At 44.8% G+C, this 24,107-nt stretch overlaps 1 protein-coding gene across 3 annotated transcripts in view; it reads left to right on the top strand.

Moving 5' to 3' along the window:
- The window catches only part of FGFRL1 (fibroblast growth factor receptor like 1), a 127,649-nt gene that overhangs the window by 63,823 nt on the left and 39,719 nt on the right, over positions 1-24,107 (top strand). For all 3 annotated transcript variants that reach the window (XM_031942734.1, XM_031942735.1, XM_031942736.1), the window contains one exon: positions 9,246-9,518. In XM_031942734.1, coding sequence (XP_031798594.1) covers positions 9,246-9,518 — 273 coding nt within the window. The remainder of the gene's footprint in view (positions 1-9,245; positions 9,519-24,107) is intronic.

Genomic DNA, 24,107 nt, shown 5'->3' with positions numbered 1-24,107 from the left:
CATCTGTTATCCTGAGATCTTGATGTACGAATGACCCATCTCATTTTCCAGTTGTAATCTGTCCTTTATTAAATCTTTTGTGTCACTTCTCGAGTCCAAGTCATTTTTGTTAACATGTTGTAGTCTACTTATCTATACCATGTGTCTTTCCATTGCCCTTTGGGCCTCATACAATTTTGATGATTTCCAGATTGTGCTTCTCCATGGCTTGGAGGCAAATAGAATTTCTGGGAGAATATTAGGGTTAAAAAGATGCTTAAGCAATAGAGAATAATTTGAGATTGTTTAATTCTCTGATAATTATTCAAATGATATTTTGATTACTCCATTCCTCTATTTTCTCCATCCATCCATCTATCTATTGTGTTTGTCTAAGGCTGACATGCTAACTTGGTGAACTGATTGTTTACTCAACTGCATATCATCTTATAGCCAATATGCATTCTTCATCCATTTTGTTTTTCCTGTATAGATTACTAAACTTATTTATTCTGAATGGCAATGAATAATTAAAATGCCTTGCTCTGTGGCTTTGAACAGGTCACCCCTTTCTTGCCTAGAAAATCTCATACATCTCTTTGCCTTCTCATTCTGATCTCCAGAGAGCATTTATCAATTACTTTATTTTGATTAAAGTCCTGCTCATTCATCTGTAATACCTTTTGTCCTTCCTTCTGCTCTCTTCTGAACCTTATCTTATAATTGAAAATAGAGAAAGGAAGGACAGAAGGAAGAAAGTAAGAAAAGAAGGAAAAAGGAAGGCGAGACGGGTCCTTTGATTTCAAATCCATTCCTCTTGTCTCTTACTCATCCTACCATGCGTTCCTGGCTCAAAGAAAAGAGGAGAAAGCCTCTTTTATATTCTTCCATTAGAAAAGCTCACCTTTATTTCTTACTCACCTGTATAGTTTTGAGCAAGTCACTTCCCTTCTCTGAACCTGAGTTCCTTATCTCTAAAGTAAAGGGACTGGATCAGATGCTTTCAAGGTCCCTTGGAGAGATAAGATGATCATTTAATTCTTCTATATGTTTCCAGGCTTTGTCTGTCATGGTTTGTCTACAATGGGGGGAAGACCCATGACTAAAGCTGTGTGATGTGGGACAAATTTCTTTCCCTTTCTGGGCCTCAGTTTCCCTGTCTGTCGAGTGAGAGCGTTGGACCAGATGAACCCTTTCTGCTGTGATGCTCTGCAGATGGGTCCTGGGAGAAATGATAGTTTCCAAGTTTGTCAAACCCCTTCCAATTCCAAAGCCCTCCCGTGATCACGTCATGTGAAGAAAGCCTCCATTGTGGGCCCACGCTGCAGTAAGTCAGTTATTTACAAATATCACCCAGGCGGGTCCAGGGCCTGGCTCCCAGAGAGCTTTCACTGTGGTGGTTTCTCTCTTTCCCTGCAGACATAAACAATGACACTTAGAATTTCCTGTCGGGGAGCCTGGCAGGCAGTGTCTGTCTCTGAGGGAAGTGGCTAATTATTTATTAAACCAGGGTGTGCTGAAAGTGGACTACACACAGCTTCGTGGGCCACTAGGGTGGAGGAGTGACGGGAGAGAATTTGTGTTTGCACACTTGTGCTTATTCTCTGAGGACCAGGAGTTGTGGGAAGGAAAGGAGGAGGTTGGGTGGACCCTGCCCTGTTTCTTCATTCAGTCCTTTCAAATCCATCAATGAGCACTGGCCTAGAGGTCAGCAGATGGGGTTCAAGTGCAAGAACCTCCCCTGTCCTCCTCTATGACCTGGGCTAAGGGTGGAGAACAGGTGGATTCCCTCCCAGATCTTTGAAAACTCTAAATTAGTGCCTATAGTGTGCAGAACTGTATGTGGGCATTGGAACATGAAGAGAAAAGTACCTGATCTTGTGGTGTCTGCCCTCAGGGAGCTTCTAGATTAGGGCCAGAGAGGACTGTGATAGACACTAGCACAGGAGACAAAGATCATTTCTATATTGTCTAGGGATGGGCCGGGGCAGGGCTGGCATTAGGGAAGGAGGAGGCTTTAGATGAAAGATGTCCACTCTGTTTCTTCCTTACCCAAGGAAGACCACACTGCCTCTAAACAGACCGTGATATGTGTTGGAGAAAGGTCTTGAGTTCTTTTTCATGAATCTGGTCTCCCCAGTCATTTTGGGAGCCATTGAAGGGAACTCCCCATATAGGATGGAGAGAGGTGGGGGTAGAGGTCCCTTGTAGGACTGGGTGCCTGGAGATGATAGGAGTTCATTCCCTTTTCCTGATTTAAAAATCCAGAGGCCACTCTTTGGGTGGCTGTGAAAAGTCTTCCTAAAGATGTTAAACTGAGCTTTAATTCTAATAGACTTGTGCTGGCAAAAGTCAATCTGCATTCAGAGTGAGAGGAGACTGAATGTGGATCAAAGCATAGTATTTTCACTTGTTGTTGTTATTTGTTTGATTGTTTTTTTTTATTTCTCGTGTTTTTTCCATCTTTGATTTTTTTTTTTTACAAAGCATGACAAATATGGAAATATGTTTAGAAGAATTGCATATGTTTAACCTAAATTGATTGCTCGCTGTCTTGGGGAGAAGGGATGGGAGGAGTGGAGGGAGAAAAAATTGGAATACAAGGTTTTGCAAAGGTGCATGTTGAAAACTCTTTGCGTGTATGTGGAAAAATAAAATACTACTAAAAATTTTTAAATTAATTAAAGATTTTTTATTTTCCCATATATACATGCAATTCTTCTTAACATAATTCTGTGTTCATCATGATATGCAAGATCAAAAGCAGAAAAAAAAAAACCAGACTAAACAAATAACAATGACAACAACAAAAAGATGCTTTGATCCATGTTCTGTCTCCATAATTCTCTTTCTGGATGTGGATGACATTTTTATCCCAAGTCTTTTGGAATTGCCTTGAATTCCACGTCCATCAGAACTGATCATCATATAATCTTGTTGCCGTGTACAATGTTCTCTTGGTCTACTCACCTCACTTAGCATCAGTTCATATAACTCTCCAAGCTTTTCTGAAATCAGTCCTGAACTTTTAATATAAGGGAGTTTACAGAGACTGATGATGAAAGACACTTTGTTTGGGGAGGGAAGAGGAGGAATCTTTCTTTGTATCCATGAACCCTAGATAAAGAACTGGAAGCCGCTCCAGAAGCCATGTCCGTTCTTGTATGATTTTCGCAACCATTCTGGCAGGCAGATGCTGTTATTATTCCCATTTTAGCGATGAGGGAACTCAGACCCAGAGACATTAAATGACTTTCTTAAGATCATGCAGCAAGCAGTAGAGGTAGCATTTGAACTTAGGTTCATGCCTCCTATTTTATCAATAGGAAAGCTGAGGCCCAGAAAAAAAGAGAGGACTTTTGTGCTATTATATAGAAAATTAATTGCAACTAATATCCATGGAGAAGCTCTAACTACCACTTCTTTCTTTTCTTTATTGTTTTATTTTTTTCTGGTTAGGTATGTATATTAACTTTTTAATACACATTTCTTTATGAATCATGTTGGAAGAGAAAATCAAAACAAAATGGAAAAACCATAGGAGAGAAAAAAAAAACAGAAAAAAAATGAACATAGGATGTGTTAATTTACACTCAATCTCTACTGTTCCTTTTCTGGATAAAGATGGTGTTTTCTATCCAAAGTTTATTGGGATTGCCTTGGACACCTCATAGCTATTAATAAACATTTGATTAGAATGGAAGGAAATAGAAATCTGTTATCCTCAGTTTTGGGAGGAGGGACCATTGTACTTCCCTGATCTCAGACAGGATCTCTTGTTCTTTCTTCCCTAACCTTAGGCAAGGGATTTTTAATTCTCCCTCCATAAAAGGAAGAGGTTGGACTACATGATCTTTTGAATGGTTTTTAACTCTAACAGTAAAATTGCAAGACCGATTGTTAAATAAACCTCACCAAATTTCTCCCCTTACTGAGATGGAATGATGATGGGTTTAGTGAGTAAAGCAGAAGTCTTATGGTTCCCATCAACAATAAGATGATTCAGGCCAGTCCCAATGGTCTTGTGATGCAGAGAGGCATCCGTACCCAGAGAAAGGACTGTGGGGAACTGAGTATGGATCACAACATAGCATTTTCACTTTTTTGTTGTTGTTTGCTTATATTTTGTTTTCTTTCTCATTTTTTCCCTTTTTGATCTGATTTTTCTTATGCAGCAAGATATTTGTGGAACTATGTATAGAAGAATTGTACATGTTTAACATATATTGGATCACTTGCTGTCTAGGGGAGGGAAAAATTAGAACAAGGTTTTGTAAAGGTGAATGTTGAGAATTATCCATGTATAGATTTTGAAAATAAAAAGTTTTAATTAAAAAAAAAAAAAAAAAAGCAGAGTTCTTGGAGTAAGGAAGTCAGGAAGGCCTGAATTCAGATCCTGACTCAAAGGCTGACTCATTGTATGACCCTGAATGAGTCACTTCTCAATTTACTCATCTGTAAAATAGGGTTAATTAAAGCATCTCCCTCCTAGGATTATTGTGAGGTTCAAATGATCAAATAACATAGATAAACTGCTTTTCAGTTTATCTGTAAATGTGATTTAAACATTACTATCCCCTTTCTTTGCAGACCACTAACAAAGTCACCATTACCTGAGTGACTTTAGATGAGTTCTTTCCCTGGACCTCAGTTTCCTTATCTGTAAAATGGGAAGATTGAACTTCTTTCTCTGACTGCAGAACTCCCAGTTCCGATCTCCTGAGTTCTTAGGGGCCCTCCCAGTTTTTATCAAGGAACCGGATGAGAAGCTAGGCTGCCGTTCTGCCAGTGTGGACCTCCCCAAAGAAATCTTCTCTTGATGGGATGCGGACGTGTCTGCTATTAAACAATAAAATATATACAACCCTTGGGACTCTTAAAACTTTAAAATTTCTTCATAAACTTTACAATACAGTGTGTGGGTATACACATGGCTTTCTGATCCAAGAGGCCCTGGAATTTCTTCTTTGTAATTATATGGAGTGTTTTTTTTTTTTTTTGGGGGGGGGGTGAGCCAGGTTCCCTTTGATGATTTCTCTGGTAGGGGATGAGTGCCTCTTAGCCAGGGGCTGGACTTGGGAGAGCGGTGGTCCCCTTTCCCAGGCTCATTAGCTTCAGGCCTTAGAATATAGGAAGTCGGGGTTGGAGGAGACCTCAGTGGAGCTCCCCCCATTTTAGAGGTTGGGAAACAGAGACTTCACAAGAGATCTCTTGCTTAAGAGCCACAGAGACTCCGCGGCAGAGCTGAGATCAGAACTGATGTCTCGGCCTGGCAGGCCGCGGTTCTTCCCCCTCCTCCAGCTGCCTGTTGAAAAGCCTTCACCCATGGGAAGGCAGGAATGTGTAGTGCGAACTGACCCTCCCTTCCCTTGGAGGTGTTGCTAAATCTCTAGCCAAGGCTCCAATTGCTATCAAAACAGAGAGTATCTAGTGGGTTTCCGGAAGGACCGTAAATCAAGTTTTAATACAGGGCCGGAGCTTGGGGAGTGCATGAACTTTCCAGTCTGACCCAAGAACTCCTGGTTCTTGTACCCTCATGCCCTTCTCCCAGGAGCTCCGAGGGGGTAGAGGAGCCTGGGAGCCCCAGTCTTATCATGTCTCCTTCCCCGCCCCCCCAGGGGAATCTTTCACGCCCATCTTTTCCTTCTCCTCCTCTCCCTCAAGCACTCCCCTCCTCCTGAAAGGCTTGGTTGGCGGGCATCCAGGGGTGTTGTGCATGGGGGAGGGACAATATCTGGGGGATGGGGGGTTGGAAGGATGGATGGAATCCTTGCAGAAGGAGAATGGAAGAAGGATCTCTCTCAACCCCTCCCAGGAGCTGCCGCCACTGGGATCGCTGATGGGAACGGATACTGACCCAGCTGTTTGGGGAAGACAGGTGTGGGGCTGCCCCTTCCCAGGCAGGGCCGCCCGAGTCCGGGCTCTGTGTCTTCCCTTTGGATGCAAATAGCTCAGCACATTTGTCCGAGTGTAAGTGAGCTGCAATATTTTAATAGATAAAGCGGTGGGGAACACTCCGGTGTCGTCCAGGTACCCCAGAGTGTGTTTTCACAAAGGGAAGTGTGGACACTCACATGCACCCAGAGAGAGATGCCGATTGACAGAAGCATGAATGTAGAGTTATGAACAAGGCATAGGAAAATACCCATTTAGACAAAGAACACCACAAAGAAATAGCCATACTCAGAGACGGACACATAGACACAATGTGTATGCATTTTTGTGTGTGTATTTTGGTGTCCCTACTGAGTTGTGGACAACTTTAAATGCCAGGTAGATGGGTGTGAACTTTTCTTGGGAAGCAATAGGGAATCATTGAAGATTCTTGAGGAGGGAAGTGACCCAATTAGATCTATAAGAAAGATTTCTTCCCTTTTTTTTAAATTCTAAAATTTTTATTCCAAACTCCAAACAAAATGGAGATATCCATATATGCAGTAGATCTGAAAACTAGGATTGCTCACAAAACTGCAGATCTCTCTTATGTACAACTTGCCTAAGCAAGATTATTCTGTCAGGACTAGTGAAGGACAAAAACCTGTTGGGAAGCCACTGTCCAGTCAGGTGATGATAAAGGTGCTGTGCCAGGGGAGGGAAGAGAAAGGAGAATTAGTTTGAGAGGTGTAGTCACGGAAGGGACGAGACCCCGATGATTGGTTGTAGAAGGCAAGGAACAAGGAAGAATCAAAGCTAAGTCCAAGACACACAGCTCAGGTTTTATGATGACAGTTATTGGGAAAATAGTATTCAATACAAAACATTGAGATTATATAACAGGAACTTTGGTTCCTCATTCTTCTGAATGATAGTTAGACAAAACATTTTTAAAATCTTGCCATGACATGGGTACTGTGCCAAATGCTAAGGCTGCAAAAGGAATTAAAGCACAAGTCGTGCCCTCAGGGAGCTTACATTCCAGTAAAGATAACATCACTTGCTCCTAGGGATATCTGGGTATTGCAGAGATTACTTACTATCTGACTTTGTGTTCTAGAGCTGGAACAGCTCCTTCTCCAGCTCATTTTACAGATGAGGAAACTGAGGTAAATAGGATTAAATGACTTACTCAGAGTCACACAGCGAGTGTCTGAGGTTGGATTTGAACTCAGCTGCTCTGTTCACCGTGCCACCTGACTGCTTAAACCTTCATTATTCTTGCTGCTTCTGTTACTGTTACCATCAAGATATTATTAGGGGGAGGGAGAAAATTTGGAACTCAGAATTTTAAAAACAATGTTAAAGTTTTTTGTTTTTTTTTTTAATGTAATTGGGTGATATTTAGTGAAATCAAATCTTTAAAAAATATTTTTTATCTTTTATTAATTCTGAGGTCCAGTATATATCTATACACATAATACTATATAACTATATAAAATCATATATAAATATATACAATATATAAATATATTTATGTAACTGAAGTCCAGTATATGTGTGTCTCTTCTGTTCTCTCTCCATCTTTCTCTCCTCTGTCTCTCTTGATTCTCTGTCTCTCTCTTTCTCCCTCCCTTCCTCTCTCCACACGCAGCTACTATATAACCATATATACATATGATTATATTTATGTAGGTATTATATGTGTATATATATACATACATACATATATATAACTGAGATGTAGAAAAAGACAGTGACTTTAGCAAATGTCAAAACCAATTAGTGACAGACCTGGAATATGTGTCTTGCTTCCAGTCTAGGGTGAAAGACCCGTACCTATCCTGTCCTTTAAAACCGTTTTGGTCTTTTTGAGCCCACACCCAGGGAGATTAAAACAGGAGGAGAGGTTGGCTCCTTCCAGCTCTGGGCCCTGGCAGTCCCCAGCCTCAGCTAGCTAGGGTGGGGCGCCTGTAAGGAAGTTTATCTCATTAGACCCTCTGTCCAGAATCCAACGTGATTTCACCTGAGATTTATCTGGGTGTCCCTGGGGTAGGGATGGAGGGAAAGGGAGGGTAGGCCGGCAAGGGAAGGGATCAGCACAGGGGAGGACGATCCCAGGGTGTTTGGTGAAGAAATGTGCTTTCTTGCAAATTCTTCATCCCCAACAACTGCTCTATTTGCACTCTGCTGTTCTCCCACCCCCAGGATGACCACAGACTGACCTTTAGAATTGCTGTACCTAGAAACGCATGAAAGAATTAGGACTCCTTGTTTTTAAGGGCCTGTCCTGTTATTCATTTGGGCTTCAGGGTATCTGAGGAGCAATCATGGAGGAGCTAGAAAGGAACAGGCTTCCCCTGAGGCTTGGACGTGGGTGTGAGTAAGTGATGTATGTGTGTGTGTGTGTGTGTGTGTGTGTGTGTGTGTGTAGGGGATCAGCCTGAGCCAAAAGAGAAACCACAGTGCTGGACAGAGCAAAATGAACTCTTTCTTTCCTTTTTAATTTTTATTCTGAATTAAAGTATTTCTTTATGTAAAATAAAAGGGAGAAGAAAGTAGATTATATGGGAAATCGTCACTCTTAGGACTCTTTGTTAGTCTTTTTGAGTTTATAATAATTTCCACATGTAACTTTCTAAGCTATCTTGTTTGTCTGTGGCTCCTTCTATCCTCACTTTCCTGTTAATTTGAAAAAAAACTTTCATCCTCTTTTCTTTCTTTGCTTTGGCTTATACTTTCCCTTCCTTTCTCCTCCCAGATCTTAGCATATAATAGGTTTTTAAAAATATTTGTTGATTGAATGATCGATTGGAAAAAAGGATTTAAAAACTCCTTACAAGTAACATGTACAGTGAAGTGAAGCAAATTCTCATGTTGGTCTGGTTCGGATGTTTATATATCTTTCTGTACCTGAGTCTGTCACTTCTCTGTCAGGAGCAGAGTCGTGGCCAGTCTTTGGGCTTGTTTCATGGTTCCGGGGTGATTGCCTGTATTGTTCTCTGGGCACAGTGTGGATTCCTGTTAAAGGCTCAGGAGCCTCTGTGGGGTAGTGGGGAAGCATCGGGCTTGGAATCTGGAGATTTGGTTTGGAATCTTGGCTTTGCCACTGATTATCCCTGTGATTTTGGAGAAACCCCTTCTTTTTCCTGGGCCTTGGTTCCTCAGTAAAATGAAGGGATCGGCTTTAATAATCTCTTGGTCCTGTGATTCTTTGGGGCTCGGGAGGCGAGTCCACTTTCTGTGGTTGTACCAGTGGTAGTGTCCAGTGTAGGGAATCCACCTGAGGCCTTCCAGCTCCCAGGCCGGGCTGCCCTGTGAGGGGCAGAGGAGAGAATTATCAGGCTGCTGGTGGGGAGCCCAGCTCAGTTCTCTTCTCTCTTTTCCTGCAGGCCCTCCGAGGATCTCCGACCGGGTGGCCCCCAGGCAGTCGGCGAGGCTGGGGAGGACCGTCAAACTCCTGTGTCCTGTGGAAGGGGACCCGCCCCCTCTCACCATGTGGACTAAGGATGGGCGCACCATCCACAGCGGCTGGGCCCGCTTTCGGGTGCTCCCCCAGGGCTTGAAAATCAAGGAAGTGGAACGAGGGGATGCTGGGACCTACGTGTGCAAGGCCACCAACGGCTTCGGCAGCCTGAGTGTCAACTACACGCTCATCGTGATGGGTGAGTGCGGTTCTGTCCGGAGGAGGGGTGGGCAGTGCTGGCCAGAGGGGGGAACAGGGTGCCGCAGCCTGAGCTGTAGTACAAGGTGATGGAGGAAAAGTGATGGAGAGGACCCGTCCCGTCCAACATGGCAGCCGGGGAGGAGGCGTTCTCCCAGGGAAGCACTTTGGAAGGACTGGAAGTCACTTCTTTCCCATGTTGCTTCCTCATCTCTGCAACGAGGGAGGTAGATGAGTGTGGTCTCTTCCAGTGCTAATATTTTATTATTCTATGGAGTCAGGAGAACTCAGTCCAAACCTCTGAGGTAATCTGTCCCAGACTCCTCTCAGAGCAAGAATAGCAATAACTAATAATCTAATTCTGTAGGGTTTGTGAAGTATTTTACATATTGATCTTCCCAACAGCTCTGGGAGGTAGCTTCTCTTGTTATGCCCATTGTACAGATGGGGAAATTGAGACAGAACAAGTACCTGAGGCTAGATTTGAACTGAGATTTTCCTGACTCTAGATCCATCCATCGCTCTAGCCACTGCTTTACCTGGCTAGATGGTCCAGTCAGCCTTTCCTTGAACATTTTCAGCAACAGGGAGTTTACCACCTTCCCCTACCCTACAAAGTAGCTTCTTCCATTGTTGGACAGCTCCCAGGAGACAGCTCCTCCCAAGGGGGCCCAGAACTTGCATCCATTGGTGCTAGAGGTGGGTGAGACAGTTCTCACTGTCAATGACCTGCCAATATTGAGGGCTGCAGAGCGGTAACGGTGAGGGGCATAGAGAATGCACACAAGTAATTATATTGTAGAGAAACAGGCTGAGACAATGCAGGAAGGGTCAGTCACTTCTTGGGAGGGGAATAGGGAAGTGCACTTTAACTGTACCTGGAAAGGAGGGTAGGCATTTGAAGGAGAATGGGGATATTTTTGTGGTGGATGATAGTGTGCTCAGAGTGGCTGGAGCACAGAGTTCTGGTGGGGAGTAATTTCATATAAGCCTGGAAAGGCAGGTTGGTGCCATACTGTGAAGGGCACTGAATGCCACTTTATTCAACAACCAATTGGGAGCCAGGGAAGGTTTTGTGTCTCCCTTATCTGGCTTTCTTGTCTCTGGATCTCCAGATCACGGGGCCCATGGGGCACCCCCTCAGGATTCATAGCATCTTAGGACCATAGAATCTCGAGCTCAGCAGGGACGTTAGAGATCATTTGCTCCATTTATTTTATACACGAGGAAGCGGAGAGATCCAGCCTTCTCCACTCATGTGTCAGGGCCGAGAGCCTCTAAAGGCCAGCGGCAGTACGCCAGCCTCCTCCTCAGCTGACCTATCAGCCCTTCTGGACACCTGATGCTCCCGCTCCTCCTCAGAGCTCCTCAGTTCCGACACAGAAGCTCACCCTGCCCGTGGCAGCAGCCCTGGGTGGCGAGGCAGGAGAGCTGGCTTCTCTCCCTGCGCAGACTCCAGCTGGCTGTGTGACCTTGGGCCAGCCCCTTCCCTGCCTTCCCTGCCTGCCTGGGGAGGCTGGGTCAGACAAGATGCCTTCCGAGCTCTCCCTCCCGTCTCCCCTTCCTTCCGCCGGGACCTCTCCGGCTCCTATTCCCAGCCAGGCCGAGGGAGCAGTTTTTTATGTTTTCGGTTTTTCACAGCTTGTTCCGCCGTCAGCGCCATTTGATGCGAGGCGCATGGGGGAGCGTTTTACACGAGGAGGATCATCCCTCTTCTCCCCTTTTATGATCTGCACAAGGCGCTCGGAGCGGCAGCCACCAGCAAACATCTGTTTGCTCTCGCAGAGGCTCCCGCTGCCGATTCCGAGGGCTTCGTGTTGTGGGTGGAAAAAAACCAGAGGCCGTATAGTGGGACAATGTGGTTTGCATTAGTGTGTTCCAGTGAACTTGTCGGCCCGTGGCCCAGCATCTCCAGATAGGGAGAGCAGTTTCTGGGCTGGCTGGAGAAGGGTTGTTCAGCGAGATGAAAGAATATGGAGCTCAGCCCCGGCACTTACTCCCTCTGTGACCACGGGCAGCTGACTCAACCTCCCTGAATTCTGGTTTCCTCCTATAAAATGGGGATAATAATCCTAGTGCTCCCTGCTTTACAGGGCGGTTATAAGGAATGTCCTCTGTAAACCGCCATCGAAATGCGAACAGTTCCTACTGTTATTAGTGATCACTTAGTCAACCCTTTCATTTTCTAGAGCAGAAAACGTAGACTCATAAAAAAGGAAATGATTTATAGGATCATAAAACCATCAGTTCTAGAGCTGGAAGGGGTCTTGGGGATCACCCAAGCCAAGTCGCTCATTTTTCCAGAAAAATCAACCGAGGCTGGGATGAAACCCTGAGCAGGGAAATGACTTGGCTGAAGTTTGTTGTTGTTCAGTCATGTCTGATTCTTTTTGATCCCTTTTGGGGTTTCTTGGTGAAGATATAGGAGAAGTTTGCCATTTCCTGCTCCAGTTCATTTTACAGATAAGGAAACCGAGGCACGAAGGACTTGTCCAGAGTCACACAACTCGTGTATCTGATTCTGGATTTGAATTCAGGTTTTTCTGGCTCCAGGCCCAGGGCTCTCTGAATATACCACCTCGCCAGAGTTATACAGCAGCAAATTAATGTTACAAGAAGGTCAACTAGACCCTAGCTGATTAGTACCTTTTACCAACAGAGGAGCCCCTTGCTGAATGTGAAGACTATAATACAGTATCCCATTGGCTCTATCTTTTCAAGGTGGGAAACTTTCAGTTTTCTTGGCTTTAATTCCCTGAGAGGGAAATTGGGGGCACATAAGAAGGAGACGTCTCTTTGAGAGGATTTGTGAGTACTTAGAGTCAACTGCCTCGCCAGTCACATGAGACTTATTGAGGGTCCTGCCGTGTCTGAAATCCTTGGTCCTTTCTGCTCTGGGTCAGAGTGAGGTGGGGAGAGCACGTCTACATTTTCTTATGGTTTTTATAGGAAAACTTCCATTATCAGGGAATGCCAGTCTTGAAAGATAAGAAGAATTTTTGCAGGGGAGAGAGACATTTTTCCCTCTGGGGTTTGTGTGAGTGCAGAGCTGGGAAAGGCTGGCTGAAATCAGGGATGAGCCAGTGTTCCAGTGTGTCTGGAAAGGACCCTGTAGGAAGGAAAGACATTGAGAAGTCACATATTGGCAGGCCTTGAATGTCAGGCTAAATGAAGAGGGATATTTCCTAAGGACGTAAACATGTTCTTCCAGTGCCGTGTGAATGGCATTCCTCTTCCTGTGTCCAGCATCGGCTCCCAGGCTTTCAGACCGGGCCGGACAGTGTCCTGGAACCTTCAGTCCCTGGCATTGAGCTGCTGGCTCTGGCTGTGTCCCCTGTAACCAGGCAGACTGGGCTGGAAGTGTAGAGACACAACAGGTGATGCAGTACAACCGGGCTGGACTTGGGCGCCCAAGACTGCAAGTCTAATCCTGACCCTGCCTCTAATTAATTGTATTTCTCTGGTCCAGACGCTGGAGTTTGGTAGGTTTCACCTTCTCATGTGTCAGATGATCAATCAATGATTAATCAATAATGCAATCTCTATTAGAGACGGCTGATCAAGAGATGATTATGATCAGGATAAAAACATTACCCCTGGTGCGAGAAATATAACCACATGCGCATATGTTTATACATGTACATATGTGTTCATGTGCACATGCATGTTGTGAAAATGTTTTAGTACACGAGCTTCAGAACCTTGCGGGATAGAGCTGTTGCTATTATGATCTCCATTTTATGGATGAGGAAACAGGGGCTTCTATAGAGAGATTGTGACTTGCTACCCAAATAAGAAGTATCAGAGGCAAGATTTGAACCTGGCTGCGACTTCCCAACTTCAGTCAAGTATTCTCTTGTGTTACCCTTTCTGAGATTATTTCAGAAACTTAGATTCGGATCCCAGGGACCTGGGTTCAAAACCTTTCTTTGGACCTCAGTTTCTTCTTCCTTTTGGGGCCTTTCTGACTTTTCATCTGCAATCATAGTTTCCTTTTCCCAGATCAGAGCAGGCTGGGGCTGAGCCCAGTAGACAGAAAAGAAGTTTCCGTCCTATTTCCAAACTCATTTCTCTTTTATGTTACTTGGTTGGGGAGTCAGAGGCATAAAACCTTTGGCCCGTTTCATTTGGTAAACAAACCTTTTATGAGATGCCTCTTTTCTGGGAGAGAAGTTAAGATCTTGCCCCTGGGGAAGGGGGCAGAACTCAGAATTAGGCCCAGTTCTGATGCTTTTGGCCAACCCAGTGCAGTGAGCATTTATTACGTTCCTACTGTATGTAAGGTCTTACCTTCGGGAGAGTTCTTAGCCTTTTTTTGGTGTTACAGAATGCTTTGGCAGTCTGTTGATGCCTATGGAATAATTTTTTTCAGAATAATGTTTTTAATGCATAAAGCGATGTACATAGAATTACAAAGGAAACCAGTTATGCTGAAATACAGTTATTGAAATGTTAAAAAAGCAATCTGATAGCACATTCATGGACACCATGTTTCAGAACTCCAGGCCTCCAAGCACGGGTGTCTGCAGACCCTCCAGGAGCCAGTCCTACCTCTTCCCTCTTCCCAGGATTGTGTGTGAGCAAGGGTGTTCGCACTAGCACTGACAGGAGCACAAGCTTGCAGCCTCACACAGTCACAGCCCTCTCACCCACGGTGCCTTTTATGCCCATGAGCCACATGCACAGAGGTACCCACTGCAGCCCATGTATGCTGACAGCATCATAGTTGGGCACTCACACACACAAGGGATATATGCACACCCTCAGATGCGGTCATCCAGGCACCGGTGTCTCTGATTTATTTCTCCTCTGTCCCCCTGTGTGAACAGGGGTTCATGGTCCCCACAGCACTACCACGGTCCCCTAACATCACACCCATCTCTGGGCCTTGTAGGAGCCCTTACCCCCCAACACTGCCCCTGCCCTTTGTCTTCTGGATCTTGTAGGAGTCATTGCCCCCCAATACTGTCCCTGTCCCCTATCATTTGCTCTCTGGGCCTTGTAGGAATCCCTACCCCCCAATACTGCCCCTGCCCCCTGTCCTCTGCCCTTTGGACCTTGTAGGAGCCATTACCCCAATACTGTCCCTGCCCCTGCCCTTTGCCCTCTGTCCTTTTTCATCCCCATTGATCAATATTGACTTTATTTTGTTTACTCCATTTCAGAACAGCTTGTGATCTTTCTTTGGGTGGCTGATGGAAGGAGAGGTTTGGGGGAAGGTTAGTTACTCTGGTGTCGAATGGTAGCTGAGTTATGAGAAGATGTTGTTTCTTTGCCTTTGGATGCCCATGTCCAGCCCGGGTCCTGGTACACAATAGGTGATTAATAAATACCTCCCGCTTGGTTCCTGAGTGTGCATTGAAGTGCACTTGTGGGTGGTGTGGCTGGGTCAGTTAGCTCCAGTGTGTGTTTATGTAACTGTGATTTTCTCAGGCTGAGGGGTAACGACTCCCATCCTGCAATATCCAGCTGCCCTGAATATTTGTCAGTGGTTAGAAGGGTGATTGATTTCTCCTCCCTCTCCTACTCAAAACAGACACACAGGCCAAGGTTACTGGCCCGTGGAGGATCGGGCTGGGCGGGGAGGGAGGGGAGGAGCAGAGGCCCACCTCTTCCCGTTCCCAAGGACACCCCAACTCAGGCCTGGGCCAGCTTCCACCTCAGTGACAACCTGGAGGTTACAAACTGTGAGGAAAGAAACCTCCTGACTGCCCCGGGGATGGGGGTGCAGGCGGATTTTCACAGTGATGATTCAAGAGGTATCCCAGGGACACTCAGAATAGAGGAGGGGTGAGTGATGCACATGGGTGGTCTGGGGGGATTCTCATAGAAGGGAGAAGGGGGATTTCAAGCTCTTGAGCAGCCATAAGCAGATCCCATTCTGCCAAAAAGCACAGCCTCGACTTCTTAAAAGAATCACAGAGAGCCAGGAGAAAGGGTCTCGGAGACCCTCTAGTCCAACTCCCGGATTTTACAGGAGTGGAAACTGATGCCAGATGAGGAATGCGATGTTTCCAAAGTCACACAGTTCGTGGCACATTGGGAACTAGGTCTAGCTTCCCCAGCCAGATGTTCTTTATTATACCCAGAGGGCATGTAAGATGCTCTGTAAATATTTGTTTTTTTTTAAATCATTTTGTTTCTAAATTTATTATTTATTTGAGCATTTTTTTAAAATTTTGAGTTCCAAACTCTCTCTCTCCCCTCCCCACTGAGAAGGCAAACAATATATGATAACAGTTGTTCTGTAAATATTTGTTAATCCTTCTGTCTCCCCCATTCTGAGAGCTCCCCATGTTCAGGGGCAGGATCTCTGCCTCCTTTGTCTTTCCAAGATGGAGCGTTCTCTAAGGACAAGGTCTAGGTCTCTTATTTTCAACCTGTTGCCACCAGTAATGATTCAGTATCTACTAGCTGCACGGTACTGTGTTGACCTCTAGCTTTAAAAATTCAGTTCAACATATATCTCTGCCATGTTTAACATATGTTGGACTTCTTGCCATCTAGGGAAGGGGGTGGGGAATTAGAACACAAGGTTTTGCAAGGTTTAATGTTGAAGAATTATCCTTGCATATGTTTTGAAAATTTTTAATTAAAAAAATCAGTTCAAACATTTCTTGAGCTCCTACTATGTGCTAGATAGAGGGGTTATAAAGATAAGGAAAGAAAAAAATACTTCCTTCTCTCAAGGAGTTTATATGTGTGTGGGAGAGATGGATAAAATTTGGCACCTGATTGGATTTAGGGGTAGAAGTAAAGGAAAGGAGAAAATCACTAATGCCCCCCAAGTTGTTTAAGTGGGCTGGCCGGGAGGATGCTCAGTATCATCGATACTAAACAACAGGGGAGCTTGGGAAGATAATCAGAAGATAATGAATTCCTTTTGGGATGTGATGCATTTGAGATCATAATGGGATATCTGGGTAGAGATATCAGGCAAGCAGATGATAATTGCATGTTTGACTCGAGAGAGATGAGGGCTACTGTCTGCGTTAGGGAGCCATCTGCCCAGAGGTGACCATCGGACCTGTGGGAAGGGATGAGGTCCCCGAGAGAGAGCAGAGAAATGAGATCAGGACAGAACTGGGGTGACGGCTTATGTGTCAGAGATGAGGTGGCTCCTGAAATAGCCAGTGGGCTTGAGGCAGAGAGCTCAGTCACAGAGGTCAGAGGAAGAGAGGGTATCCGGGAGGTGGAAGGGTCAACATTGTAGAGAGGCCATTGATAGTGAAGAAAGACCCAAGAATGGAGAGTTCAGAGTTTCCTGGAAGTCATCAGAGAACAGCTTCAGTGAAGAGGTAGCTTTGGAAGTCAGATGATAAGCAGCCAAGAAGTGAGAGGAAGGTGGGAAAATGGAAGCAAGAATGTGCAGGAGTTTGGCTGTGAAAGGAAGCAGACAGAGAACGATAACTTGAGGGGATGGGTAGGTCCAGTCAAGGGTTTTTAAAGAAGGGAGAGGCTTGGGTCTGTCTGCACGGAGCAGAGCCAAGAGCAGCGAGGGAGATTGAAGGCAGGAGTGAAGGCAGTGTGGGGGGACATGGGACTAGCCAAAGCTCCAGCAGAGATGGAAAGAGATGGGATCAGGGCTGTCTGAGGAGGTGACCCCCATGGAAGGGGGACGGAAGAACGCTTTCCTACAAAGTCATCTGGGTGTCCCGGGGACCTTTATTAGCTGGCAAAGTGACTTAGTGCAGAGTATTTGAAGGGCTGTCATAGAGAAGGTTCTGCTCAATCAACAAGCCTTTATTGGGCATCTACTGTATGCCATCTTCTGAGTTTGGATTTTAGTCTTATTAAACCAAGAACAGGTGTTTTTTCTACAGAGGGAACAAATTTGGGCTCAGTGTCAGGAAGAACTTCCTAAAAATTAGAATTGTCTCCAAGTATTATGCACTACCTCTGGAGATCCTGGATTCTGGAAATCAGATGTCCACTTGTAGGGGATGTTGATTTTGTTCCGTCATTATTTAGTCATGATTGACTCTTCGTGACCCCATTCGGAGTCTTCCTGCCAAAAAGATACTGGAATATTTGCCAAGCTCATTTCACAGATGAGGAAACTGAGGCAAAGAGGGTTAAACCATCTGCCTAGGGTCACACAACTAGAAAGTGTCTCAAGTTAGAGATGTGTCTTCCTCCTTTATCCATTGCTAGATTAAGGATCCTTAGCTCAGAGGCTTTGAACTTTTTATACACATACATACATATGTATGTGTATTTGCATGCACACATGCACAGTGAGTGTGTAATTTAATACAACTGCTCTCCTTCAGAATTTATCTTATGCATTTAAAAACATGATGCTGAAAGGGACCTTCCAAAGAGGTTCATGACAGGATGTTAAGAACTTCTGTTGTAGAGGGTCCCTAGTGTTGCTTCCAACTCTGAGATACTGAGTACCTGTGAGGTGGGAGCCCTCTTGGGCACATGAAGCACCTTTCTTGGGGCTGAACCATTTGTTCATTTATACATTCACAGAGAACCCACTGTGGGCTGATCTGTGCACGCCCTTGGGTGAGCCTTGGCTAGGTGGGATCGGTTCATGCTGTGAGGGGGCTCAGGACATCCTGAGACAGAAATGATCAGAGAGCCAGGCTGGTATGGGAAGGCCCATGAGAGACACAGCTGGGTGCTTCTTAGGAGGAGGCCGTGGTGCTGGTGAAGCAGGAGAATCTGCTTCCTCATCCTGCCTCTGTTGCTCAGCCTTGTGATCCTGGATAAGTTTATTCTCCCCTCTGGCTCTTAGTTGAGGGAATGAGATTTAATTTCTAAGGGTTTTCTCTGGTCTTTTCTCCCAGACCCTTTTGCTTTGGGGATGAGATGGAGAGGAGATATCATAGAAGCTGAGTTTCAGCAGGAAAAATATGGGGTTGATGGGACAGCCTAGGTATAGGGGACACAATGAGCCAAAGCACAGAGATGGTAGGTATTGAGGGGATGGCAAGTTGCGTGTTCTGATTGGAACACAGGATGTGTGAGCGGAGGTAGAAGGTGATAAAGCTGAAAAGTGGTTGGGGCTCGATGCAGGGAAGCCTTGAGTGCTGGGCTCACCCTCGGTGGTTCAGCACTGGGGGGCAGTGCTCCCTCCCTGGCAGGGCCAGCAGGGATGGGATCTGGGGCTTATCTGGCAACGGTTCACAGCCTGGCCTGATGCGGACTTGGTCGGTTTGTGCTGGCACCCAGAAGAATGTGATAGCTGGAGCCAACATCTGGGATTCATTGGTGGCGGGAAGCCTAAGCAAACACTAGGTACTTCCTCAGTCCTGGCTTCCCTCTCTGTTCTGACTCCCGGCTGCCTTCCTTGCTGTCCTCGTGTCTGGAGAGAATTCGTTGATGACAATACCAGAGTTAAGGAATGGGAGCCGCCACAGGGCCCTTCTTGGGGACCTGCAGCTCCTCCTCAGAGAGAATCTCCCTGAGCACTCACCAAGACGTGGGGACAAGGATGGGGTGAAAGGTGGAAGAGATCGAAGGCTCTTTTGGGGACATTCCTCTGCCCAGAAATCTTTCCTTGACAACCCTGTTTCTGTGGTTGCGATTCTAATTAAAAATTCCCTCCCTCCCTTTCTCCCTCTCTCTTTCCTTCCTTCCTTCCTTCCTTCCTTCCTTCCCTCCTTCCTTCCTTCCTTCCTTCCTGAATACCTACTACATGCAGAATGCTACCCTCAATACTGGGGATACAAGAATAGATGCCACTCAGACCTCATTCTTGGAAGACTTGGGGTTAGAATGACAGTCACCAAGTGCCTGGATTCAAATCAAGCTCAGCTCCTTATTACTTGTGTATCCCTGAGAAAATCATTTAATTTCTAGATGGATTTTCCCCTCTCTCTAAGGTAAGAGAGTTAGGTTAGAACAAAGCTTCTTAATTTTTGGTGGGTTGTTTTTTTTTGTTTTTGTTTTTTTTTTTGCCAGACATATGTTAAAACTCATCACTCTTCTCAGACTAATGGTTTTAATGAATAAAATAAAATACATTGGATTATGAAGGAAACCAAATGCACTTGAAATTCACTGGGGATTATTTTTAAAATGTTCTAGATCCCAAGTTTAGAACTCCAAGGATAAACTCCATGTTCTCTTCTTGCTCAGTCCCATATAGCAGGCAACATGGCGTGAGGGCAAAGGAGAGCTCCAGCTAACATGGTTTGAGACACGCTGGGAGGAGGAAGAGGGCCCTTTTATGGGAGCTGCTTCTCAAGCACTGAAACTCCCCCTGGGAGACGTCTACAGTGGCTCCTGCCTTGTTTTCCAGCTTTGGGAATCTTATCCATCTTTTTAAGCCACTGCTTCTGTAAAGCCCTTCAGGCTGAAATGGCCTCCTCCTCCTCTTTTCCCGTCCTTCTCTTAGAAGCTCTGCCTCTTCTTCTCTATTTCTTGTCTCTCACCATCATTCTGTCTCTGCTTTCTTTTATTCCTCAGTGCATTCACTGCCTTCTGTTTCATCTGCTTTTCTGGCTTCCCCTAATGCCCCATCTCCATTTCCCTTTCCTAATTTCTCTCCTTTTTTCTATCTTGCTGTCTCTCTGTCTGTCTCTTCCTCTGTCTGTCTCTTGCTCTCTGTGTCTGTCTCTCTCCCTCTCACCTCTTTCTCTCCCCCTCTCTGTCTGTCTCCCTCTCTGTCTGTCTTTCTGTGTGTCTCCTTCTCTCTGTTTTTTCCTCCTCTTCCTCCTCCTCCCCTCTCTCTGTCTCTGTCTCTCTCTTTCTCTTCCCTTTCTTTGCCTCTGTCTTTCTGTCTCTGTCTCTCTCCCTCCCTCCCTTCTTCCCTCCCTCTTTCCCTCCCTCCCTATCTTTTTGTCTCTGTCTCTTTCTGTCTTTCTCTTTTTTTCATGAACCCCAATCTCCATCTCTCTCTTCCCATCCACTACCCCTAAAAATAGCCCCATGGCCCTGGGTTGGCCTAGGAGCCATTTCCTCTTGCTGCAGAGCATCAGCCCAGGGAGGGAGAAGGGAAGAACCACCCCATTGTGCAGCTGCTAGAGAGAGAATGTAAAGAATTCTGGGGCCAGCTCTGCTTGGACTGGACGGCCAGGACTCGCAGGAATGTAGCGTGTAGGTCCAACAGCGTTCCCACTCCCCTTCCTTCTCTCCCTCCCTCCCCAATTGCCTTCCTGCCTGCCTGACAGAGCTCATTGGGAACATGTTCACCTCTTATAGGTCCTAAAGTGGGAGAATGGTTCATGAAATAGGGAGCCTGCCCTTTGCCTAAATGCACACATACACACACACATACACACACACACACACACACATACACACATACACGTACACATGACACACTCACATGCAAATAGACACGTGCACACAGATTTGCATTTCATTTTGAGAAAGGCATGGCCCATAGGCTATTGTGGGAACCTTAAATGCATCTGTCTTTAAATCAGATAGGGCAGTCATGAAAAATTTGAAAGAATGAGAAAATAGAAAATGAAGAAGACACTTGTTCTGAGGCTGGTGGCACGAGCCTCTCTTCTACCATTCCAAAATATCACCCTATTGGTTTTTTTTTTGTTTTGTTTTGTTTTTTTGTTTTTTTGTTTTTTTTGCTGAGGCAATTGGGGTTAAGTGACTTGCCCAGGGTCCCACAGCTAGGAAGTATTAAGTGTCTGAGGCCAGATTTGAACTGAGGTCCCCCCTGACTTCAGGGCTGGTGCTCTAGCACCAACTAGCTGCCCTCCCCATTGACCTTTTGACTGGCTGGGTCCTTGGCTTGGTCACCACCCATTCACTGAGTGACTTTGGAGAAGGGTCTTTCTGGTCAGTTTTCTGAGCTATTAAATAAGAGAGCAGGACTGGGTGAGAGAGCTGTGAGGGGTGTCGTGGATAGAGAATTGGAATTGGGGTCAAGAAGACTGGCCACGCAGGTCCTTCCCAGCTTTGTGACCCGGGCAAGCCATTTCTCATGTCCCTGCCATTCCCAGATGAAGGTGCTGTGCTGGTTTGTCTCCATTAACTGGCCCAGCTCTAGACCTCATAGACTTATCCATTTATTCTGTAAACATTTGCTAACCGGCAGCCCTGGGTAGGGCCCTATACTCCGTGCTGGGGGAGGTGCAACGGTGAATACAGCTCAGCCCCCATCCCAAGGAGCCACGGAGTTTTTCTTTCCTGAGTACATTTCCAAGCTTCTTCATAATAAGACAGGAATGGAAAGAACCTGGGACTTGTGGTCAGAGGTTGAAATTCTGACTCAGTTCCTTCTTGCCTGTGATCATGGGAATCTCCTTTCCCTTTTTTGAACCCTGGTTTCTTCCTCTCCAAATTGGGGGGGACAGGGAGATGGGCACGTTGACACTTTCTGCGTTTCCCACCTGAGATTTTTAGTTCTGAGAACAGGCAAATCCTGGGCAAATGCCTTGCTCGGCTCCCAAGGTACCAATCCGCCCCAACCAGAAATAAAAGGACCCTGCTTCGCTGTAGGCTCTGGCTGAGCCCCGGCTTCTCCTCCGGCTCACCCGTGCGGCCCAGCTGCCCAGCGCTCCAGCAGCACGTGGTCTTGGCTCCTCCCGGGTGACGACATGGAGCCTTTGCCAGGTGACACCTGGAACGTGGTGACCTTAATGGAGCTGCCAGGAAACTTCAGGCTCTTAGGCCAGTTTCTAAGTTTAAAGCCTCTCCCAGGCCTCGAATGCCCAGTTCCTTTTTCTGGATGGCGTGTCAGCTCTGCACCGGCGGGATGAGAAGGACTTTTGATGATTGTGGGCTTTATATGAAAGAGGTCCTGATAGATGCACTTGGAGGTGAATCAGCTCAGAGATGTATAAACCAGAACAGACTTCCTGGGGGATCTCAGGCACTTAGCACAGGGACTGACACACAGTAGGTGCTTAATAGATGTTTAGTGACTGATTGACTCTGTCCCTTCACAATTCTAAGCAAAAAAAAAAAAAAAAAAAAAAAATCAGTTTCATGATTGGTCAGTTAATTAGAACCTGCCATGTACAGGAGGCAGCTCCATGAATATAGAGTGCTAGGTGTAGAGTCAGGAACATCTGAGTTCAAACTTTGCCTCAGATACTTGCTAGCCCACACAGATTCTCAGAGTATCTCAGAGTGGGAAGCAGCACTAGAGACCCCCTAATCCAGAGGTTCTTTTTTCTTTTTTTTGCCAGTATATAATTTTTTAACTAATTATTTTATTTTTTCTAGTTATACATGTATATTAACTTTTAAAAATACACATTTTAAATAAAAAACAATAGATTTTTATTTTCAAAACATATGCATAGATATTTTTCAACATTCATCTTTGCAACATTGTGTTATGAATTTTTTTCTCCCTCCTTCCTCCCACCATCTCCTCTATATGGCAAGTAAGTATAAGTTAAACATGTACAATCCTTCTATATATATTTCTACAATTTTCGTGCTGTATAAGAAAAATCAGATCAAAAAGGAAAAAAATGAGAAAAAAACAAACAGCAAGCAAACAACAATAAAAAAGGTGAAAATATTATGTTGAGATCCACATTCAGTCTACATAGTCCTCCTTCTGGATGTAGATGGCTCTCTCCATCACAAGTCTATTAGTATTGGTCTGAATCATCTCATTGTTTAAATGAGCCACGTCCATAAGAATTCATTATCATATAATCTTGCTGTTGTTGTGTAGTGGTTCTATTCACTCCACTTAGCATCAGTTTATGTTTCTGAAATCATCCTGATGATCGTTTCTTACAGAATAAAAATATTCCATAACATTCATATACCACAATTTATTCAGCCATTCTCCAACTGATGGGCATCTACCCAGTTTCCACAAATACACATTTCTTTATGAATCATGTTGGGAGAGAAAAATCATAACAAAAGGGAAAAAACTATGAGAGGAAAAATAGAAATAGAAAAAAAATCAACATAACATGTGTTGATTTACTTTCAGTTTCCATAATTCTCTTTCTGGATACAGATGTCATTTTCTGTCCAAAGTGTTTTGAGATTGTCTTGGATCACTGAACCACTGAGAAGAACCAAATCTTTCATTTAGATCATCACTAATCCAGTAGTTCTTAACCTCCTGTGTCATGGACCTCTTTGGCAGGTTTAGTGAAGCTGATTGATCTTGGGCAAGTCACTTCAGCTGCTTCAATCAACTGGAAGAAGAAATGAAAATTCACTCCAGTGTCTTTGCCAAGAAAATTACACAAACAGTATAGTTTTCAGGGCCATGAAGATACAAACGAATTCTATCAAACATTTAAAGAATAATTAATTCCAGTTCTAGACAAACTATTTGGAAAAATAGGGGAATAAGGAATCCAACCAAATTCCTTTTATGATACAGATAAGGTACTGATACCTAAACCAGTAAGGGCCAAAATAGAGAAAGAAAATGCCTAATGAATATTGATGCAAAAAATCTTAGAAATAAAATATTAGCATGAGGCCATGAAGAATCAGACATGACTAAACAAAAGTAACAACAACAAAAAAATGTCCAGATGCTCTGTGCTTGGTATGAGGGGGCAGGGAATAGAGGACATCTCAATATTTTTACTTTTTTTTTTTTTGAGAGGCAATTGGGATTAAGTGACTTGTTCAACACCTAATGAGTGTTAAGTGTCTGAGACGGAATTTGAACTTAAATCAT

The sequence above is a fragment of the Sarcophilus harrisii genome, chromosome 6 (genome assembly GCF_902635505.1).
Source record: "Sarcophilus harrisii chromosome 6, mSarHar1.11, whole genome shotgun sequence".
Classification (NCBI taxonomy): domain Eukaryota; kingdom Metazoa; phylum Chordata; class Mammalia; order Dasyuromorphia; family Dasyuridae; genus Sarcophilus; species Sarcophilus harrisii.
This window is presented reverse-complemented; position numbering and strand designations above follow the sequence as displayed.